The sequence below is a fragment of the Babylonia areolata genome, chromosome 21 (genome assembly GCF_041734735.1).
Source record: "Babylonia areolata isolate BAREFJ2019XMU chromosome 21, ASM4173473v1, whole genome shotgun sequence".
NCBI lineage: Eukaryota > Metazoa > Mollusca > Gastropoda > Neogastropoda > Buccinidae > Babylonia > Babylonia areolata.
In genome coordinates, this window is record NC_134896.1 from 50,335,345 (window position 1) to 50,342,844 (window position 7,500).

Here is a 7,500-nt window from a genome sequence, read left to right on the forward strand (position 1 = left end):
ATACGTCCACCCACCCACCTACCCACCCCATGTGTTCATTGTTGGTTTTGTTGTCCACCCAAGGTGTACCCAGGACTGGTGATGAAGATGGTGCTGCAGACCAAGTTCTACCCTCAGACGGAAACCACGCACAGAAAGTGGGGGCCCGAGGTGCATTCGGTGGAGTACAAGTGTCAGATCCCAGAGGGACAGATGAGTATCGACATTCTCAATGAAAAGATCATCTAGCGCGTGCGCGTGGCGGTGTGCTGTGAACATCAACATCAACAGCAACAACAAAAACTCACCCTCTTACTAGAGAGTTAGTGGGAGGGAGAGAGAGAGAGAGAGAGAGAGAGAGAGAGAAATGAAGATAGAAGGTTGTTGATGAAGTGTTAAGCGAGATGTAGATTTTTTTTGGATTTTTTTTTTGTTTTTTACAAGAACACAAACAATCCAAGTTGAAGGAACTGCCGTGGAGTTTTTGAAGTAGAAGAATGAGTCCACGAAAGAAAGAAAGAAAGAAACTCTTTCACAAACATGTTACGTTTTCTTATCCTCCCCCCCCCCCCCCTTTTTTTTTTCTAAGAAATTATATCTCATAATACCGTACGATTTTAGAGCCTTACTTTTAATCGTGTAGGATTTTTTCTTCTTAAAAAAAGAAGTTATTATAATACTGTATGATTTTAGAGCCTTACTTTTAATCCTGTATGATTTTAACAGATTTTTACTGTATATGAAAAGAGAGAGAGAAAAAAAAGAAGATGATGACGGAGGTAATTGCATGGGGAATACAGTGCAAGCAAGACGTACAAGTATTTCAGAAGCTTTGATTGTAACCACGTGTGTGGTCGTGTCTTTGATTATAAACATTTTTTTTTAAATTCAAAGCATCGTTTACCACAAGATGTTTTGTGTTTGTTTGTTTGTTGTTGTTGTTTTTGTCGCGATGGACGTGCGTGTGTGAATGAGTGGGATGTACGAGCGAGTTATGTGTGTCCGTAAACGTACGTACGTGCGCGCGTCTGGGGGATACAAAAAGCGCGTGCTTGTGCTTGAGTGTTTGTGTGTGTGTGCGTACCTGTGTGCTTTGACAGTGCATTCTTTCCATGTTCAGATCTGGTGATAGTCTGAGAAGAATCAACATGATTACGGTGGGGAGAGAGTGGTGATAGTCCCAGAAGAATTAACATGATTATGGTGGAGAGAGTGGTAATAGTCCCAGAAGAATTAACATGATTATGGTGGAGAGAGTGGTGATAGTCCCAGAAGAATTAACATGATTATGGTGGAGAGAGTGGTGATAGTCCCAGATGAATTAACATAATTATGGTGGAGACGTCCTAGAAGAATTAACATGATTATGGTGGAGAGAGTGGTGATAGTTTCAGAAGAATTAACATGATTATGGTGGAGAGAGGATTCTGTTTTGGGGGGTAACGGGGTTGGGGGGTGGGGTGGAGGGAGTTTAAGACGTTTAAATTCATATGAATGCTGTTATTATATATATATATATATATATATATATATATATATATATATATATATATATATATTTTTTGTCTCGCACTGCAAGCAACTCAGAGACGCGGTGCATTCTGTGGACTGTGGAATATTAAACGTAACATTTGCTGGGAAGACAGACAACAACAACAACAAAGGACATTTTTGCGTGAAAACGACTCAGAAAGCAGAAAGCAGCAGAAATAGGGGATACATTACGTGCAATCCGAAGGAAACGTGTAACATGCCCAAGGGCCAGGGCCAAATGGGCATCGTGGATTTGGAAGAGAAAAAAAAAGAAGTCATCTCGCACATGCTGTGAAACACAGTCTTTATGGAACATCTACTGGACAGAGCAATGAACCCGAAGGATGAAGTGGAGGAGAGACAGGAAACAGAACGGTGGAAGAGCACGACCCAAACTGAATGAATCTCCACGAATACTAACAACCACCCCCCCCCAAAAAAAAAAAAAAAAAAAAGTTCACAAAAGAGATATTCCTTCACGAACATGCTCATTTTTGTTTTTACATGTATTGCAAGTGTGTCGTTTTTAGTTGCCTTATTTAATTGTGTTTTAGGCAGTAAGCCTCGAATTGATTTGTGTAGTGTTTGATTCGATTTGTGTATGCTTTCAGCAGGTTGTAACATGCACAATGAGGACGGGGGAATGTATGTGGAACCCCTTTTTGCAAGTCTTTTAGCTGCCTTAATTTTAAGTGCATGTGTTGTAGCTTTGATGGTAGACTTGCCATTAAACGTTTTTGTTTTTTTGCCATAAGAGATTTTTTTTAATACGTGTGTGTGTGTGTGTGTGTGTGTGTGTGTGTGTGTGTGTGAAATAATAGAATTATGTGTACTGATGTATACCTATGTATATGTATGGGCGTAACGAAGTGCCACTGACTTTAGCATTTTGTTTTCTAATATATTTCAGTATCAGCATGTTGGACGCTTCAGAAGAAATAAGTTCAGTATTGTAGTTTTCCAGAGGCAGATATTTCTTCTCTTTTTGTTTTGTTTTTGTTTTTTGTTCTTTTGTTTTTTTTGGTTGTGGTTCAAAACACTAGTTCAGTTCATCAGGACTCGCCGATTTCCACAATCAAAACCGCAGTACTCGGCCACTGGCTCGCGAAACACACAAACAACTCAAGAGAAGCTTGATGAAAGTGCTGCATACACACACACACACACACAGTCCTACTTGTATGATCGCTGCGTAATCTGATTGAATGACACAGGAAACGAATGATGAGCACCCAAGTAGGCAGCCTGTCGTCCAAATGACCCTTTGTTTGTAAAGCGCTTAGAGCTTGGTCTTCGACCGAGGATAGGCGCTATATAAGTATCCATATCAATCAATCAATCATGGTTCCCAGCACGCACAAGGGCAAGCACCTATGGTTAATGAAGATGTCGTCCCAACAAAGTTAGTTTTGTATGATGCGCTCGTGCAACATGACCACAAGCTGAACACCTAGGATAGAAGATCCATTCTATGATGCCTGATGATGGGATCGACTCGTGAGACATCAGCGGTTCCGAAAGGCAGCGCCATGTAATGCAAGTGTGAAATCTTTGATGCTCATTTCACATTACTGTCGACATTCTGTATGAAAAAGATCACCCAGTGTCTACTGCAAAACACACACACTCTCTCTCTCTCTCTCTCTCTCTCCTGTGTGTGTGTGTGTGTGTGTGTGTGTGTGTGTGTGTGTGTGTGTGTGTGTGTGTGTGTGTTCATCATAACACCTGCTGGAGAGAGAGGACCATATAAATGATACTATCAATAACAGCAGTACTAATTATTGAACGTAAATGAATAAATACATAGGTAGCAAATAAATAAATAAATAGATAGATAAAAAAAAAGAATACATGAATGAATAAATTAATAAGATTGATAGGAAATTCTCAGTTATACTTGTGTATTTAAGTTGCCTTGGTTTCAAGACGCATTTTGATATTTTGTTTGCCTTATGAATTGGTCTTTGGTGAAATGATTTTAGGTAAAGGAAACTAACCACACGCTGTGTGTGTGTGTGTGTGTGTGTGTGTGTGTGCGCGCGCGCATGTGCCTGTGTTTATGAATGTGTTTTCATGCGTGCATGTGTATGCATCCGTGCATTCGTGTGTGGGTGTGGAAATCACTAGAATGAATATGAAAGGTAAAGATGCATGTTCGCATAAATATGCAGTTTCATAATAATCATGTCTTAGCTATTGCCTTACTGTTGTGATTCGTTTTTTTCGCCTTTGTTTTTTTGGTTTTTTTGCTTGTTTTGTTTTGTTTTTGTTTTCAGTCTTGGGGTAACGGGAGAGCAGCTTTTCTGTTTGATTTGATCGTAGACGTTTCGATTTTTAATAAATGATGCCAAGTAGATTGCATGGAATGACATCATCTTGTTGTTCATTTTTGCGAGCATTTCTGTGCGTGTGCATGTGCGTGCGCGCGTGTCTGAGTGTATGTGCGCGCGCGTGTGTGTCAGTGCGTGCGTGTGCGTGTGTCTGTGTACGCGCTAGTGTACACGTTTTTTTAATCTTTTTTTGTGTGTTTTTTTCTCAACAGTATTCGTACGTTGTAATGCTATCGACTATGATTTGCAAGGAGTCAAGTTTTGATAGTTAACGATCCCTGCTATATCACGATATGATTAACAGGTTTTCTCAACATGCATCACTTGTGTTTTTTTTAAACACCAAACTCATTGTGACTAATGCATAAAAACGCATCCATGATAGAAGAAACATGAGTGAGCAGAACTGATTAACGGATAGAAAGACAGACATATACGTGGATTGTCTCTTCCAGGTGAATGGTTTTGACTGTCAGCCTATCGAAGGAACGGTGAACAGTACTGGCAAATTTTACATGTAAAGGGAGACAAATGCAATGATGGCTTCTCAGAGGGTTTGAATGGGGTTACCTCTCTTGTATTGGAAAGGCGAGACTCCGGATTTGAAAACAGTTGAAAATAGAGACTTTTTTGTTTTTGGTTTTGCTTTTTTGGTGTTTTTTTTGTTTGTTTTTTTCATTTTTAATTTTATCTCAATACACACACACACCCACACACACACACACACGCACGCACGCACGCACGCACAACACACACACACACACACAAGCGTATTGTACTGACCTTTTTATGTGTCCTGACGAGGCGGATACACACACACAAAAAATTCAAGTAAAGAGATTTGAAGGAGGAGAGAAAGAGCAGTGGACCATTCTAGAGTAGTTCGCCAGAACAGAAAATATCTGGATAGTTATAATATTTATGGCCCAACACTCGGCTTATATCACCGATTGACATGAGTTTACATTTCGGCCAACAGCAAAGTGAGAGCTGCATTATAAATGGTTTCTCCAGTCAATAGGAAATCATTTACAGCTTAGTCTTTTGTGAAGGACTATGACTCTCAAACTAGGAGGCAGAATTGCACTGGCTCTTAGTGCTGCAGCCTTGTGGGCTAGTTAGCCTTTGGGAACTATCCCAACGCCGACGGTCCTAAAACACTCTTGGCCGAGAGAGTGGGGATGTAACTTGGGCAAGACACTCTCCACTATAATCAAATTCTAGCCCAAATAGTCGGAACAGCATTTGCCTCCTCTGCCGTTCTGATGGTCATAGTCGGACACGACTGACTATCATATATATATATATATATATATATATATATAATATTTATCTGGACAGAAAGACGATAAGAAACGTGAAAAACAAATTCATGACGATAAATACTACATAAGGCAAAACAACGAAAATTGAATCGTACATAGAAAAATCTTCTGTTGTTTTTGTGTTGTTTTCAGCAAAGAAAACCGGCCAGTGACAGTGGATTTTGTGATAGTGACATTCGTAGAGCTAGTGGGGTCAGCCCTATGTTCCCCCTAGAGATAAGAAACTCTAGGAGAGCTGGACAGTACAAGGTCTTCAGAGAAGAAGCCCCTTTCAGTCAAGTGTTTCGGCCCTTAACTCCTTACACTCTGAGGCGGCCGGGCCGCACCCAAGTCATGACTCCTGGATGCCCTTGTATTGCCACCATTTAAAAATTTTTTTTCTCTGGTCCTCAGCAGGTTCGAACCCGCGCCTTCAGGGTGGTCGCCACTTCAGGACTGACTCACCTTTTCTGGCAGACGTTTAACCACTGAGCCATCGTACGCCAGAAATCGACAGCTGCTAGGTCTTCATTGCCACAGATGTACCTCCAGCCAGGTCTACGAAGTTCTCACGTCGAAGTTCCTTCCAAAGTTACCATTTCTGTTCCCCCAGGCCAACGTTTCCCAGGGTCTGTGTTCCCCCAGATCTATGGCCACTACTGATCACTATTGACCATAACCCCAAAATGCTCAGACATCGTTACTTTTTGTCGCGTCTGTGCACTTGTATGATGTCTTAGCAAGTTTTGGACTGCTGTGTGATCACTGCTGACCACTAACTGTTCAAATCGCATTACTTTCTGACGTTGTTTATGCGGTATTAAGAACCATTGTCAAGATTTGACCATTATCTGAGTACTGCTAACGCTGTTGACCGCTAATTGTCCAGATTATATTGTTTTCGTGACGGTTATGCAGTATTAGTTCTCAGCAGGATCTGACCATTGACTAAATAACCACCAATGACCATTGTTGTCTGTTGCTGACCACTGCTAATCACAACTGACCACTACGCAAAACTTTTCAGAATGCGACATATTGTCATGTTTGTGCAATACTAAGGCTTTTTGACCTTGTTTGACTATTCAATGACCAGTACGTACCACTAATAAAAGTGCGCAACTTGTATTAAGATAATTATATTTTTTTTTACACAATGAGTTTAAGGTGATTTTTGTATCCAATGTTAGCATCTATTTTACCTGTCTTGACCACTGACCATTGCTGACCACACAAAAGTGTTTGATGAAAGTAATAAATTGTAGACCTCGACGAATATAGACACAGGAGAACATAGACCTTGGGTAACCTACACCTGTTCATAGACACTACAAAATAGAGATATTAGTGTCTTATGACCTGTTCGAATATAGACCAAGGGGGACGGGGGTCGGGGCGGGAGTGGGGTGTGGGGTGGGGGGGACACAGGCTTGGGGAAACTATAGACGTTGGGAATCACAGACATCAGGGAACATAGGCGTTGGGGGAACATTAGGCATGCTCCCGATCCAGTTAACCCCTCGGCTGGTGACCACTGGTGAAACGAAATCAGTGTAGCAGGAATCTGACGTGTAGTTACTAAGTTTTGTATTTATTTACATATTTATTTATAGTTTGTGTTTATTTATTTTATTTTATTTATTTATTTTTGTTATTTTCTTTTATTATTATTTTTTTAACTCTATTTTTCTTTCTTTTTTCTTTTTTCTTTTTAATTCATTTTATTTATTTTTTGTTTTTTTTCTATTTTTTATTTTATTTTATTTTATTTTGTTTTTTTCTCAAGGCCTGACTAAACGCGTTGGATTACGCTGCTGGTCAGGCATCTGCTTGGCAGATGTGGTATAGCGTATATGGATTTGACCGAACGCAGTGACGCCTCCTTGAGGTACTGATACTGATACTAATTTTTCTGTACATTATTTCAGTGTTGTTGTTTTTTTCAATGAAACATGTGAAAGAAATTATTAAAAATAACCCCCAAAAAACTGACATCCTGAGCAGGAGGAAGGTGGAAAATGGGTTAAGACGCTCAGCTGCCAATACAGAGAGAGTCTGTGAGGGTATGGGTTGGAATCGCGCTCTCGCTCTTTCTCCCAAATATGACTGGAAAGTCAAACTGAGCTAATCGGATGAGACGATAATCCTAGGTCCCGTGTGCAACACGCTCTTGGCGCATTGAAAAAAGAACTCGAGGCAACGAGTGTTGTCCTCGGGCAAAATTATATAAAAACAAGAGAGGCAAGGCCTTCAAGACTCACTTGTGATACACTTTAAAAAAATCCAAGCTTTTTATGTATTGAGTATAATTTCAAAATGTAATGTTTAAGATGAGAAAGGTCAATTTAAAGCAA

At 40.2% G+C, this 7,500-nt stretch overlaps 1 protein-coding gene across 4 annotated transcripts in view; it reads left to right on the forward strand.

The window, feature by feature from the left end:
* Positions 1-2,320, forward strand: part of LOC143295812 (CB1 cannabinoid receptor-interacting protein 1-like) — a 35,989-nt gene extending 33,669 nt beyond the window's left edge. For all 4 annotated transcript variants that reach the window (XM_076607445.1, XM_076607448.1, XM_076607447.1 and 1 more), the window contains one exon: positions 64-2,320. In XM_076607445.1, the coding sequence (XP_076463560.1) occupies positions 64-228 (165 nt within the window). In that variant the 3' untranslated portion in view covers positions 229-2,320. The remainder of the gene's footprint in view (positions 1-63) is intronic.
* Positions 2,321-7,500: the final 5,180 nt, after the last annotated feature.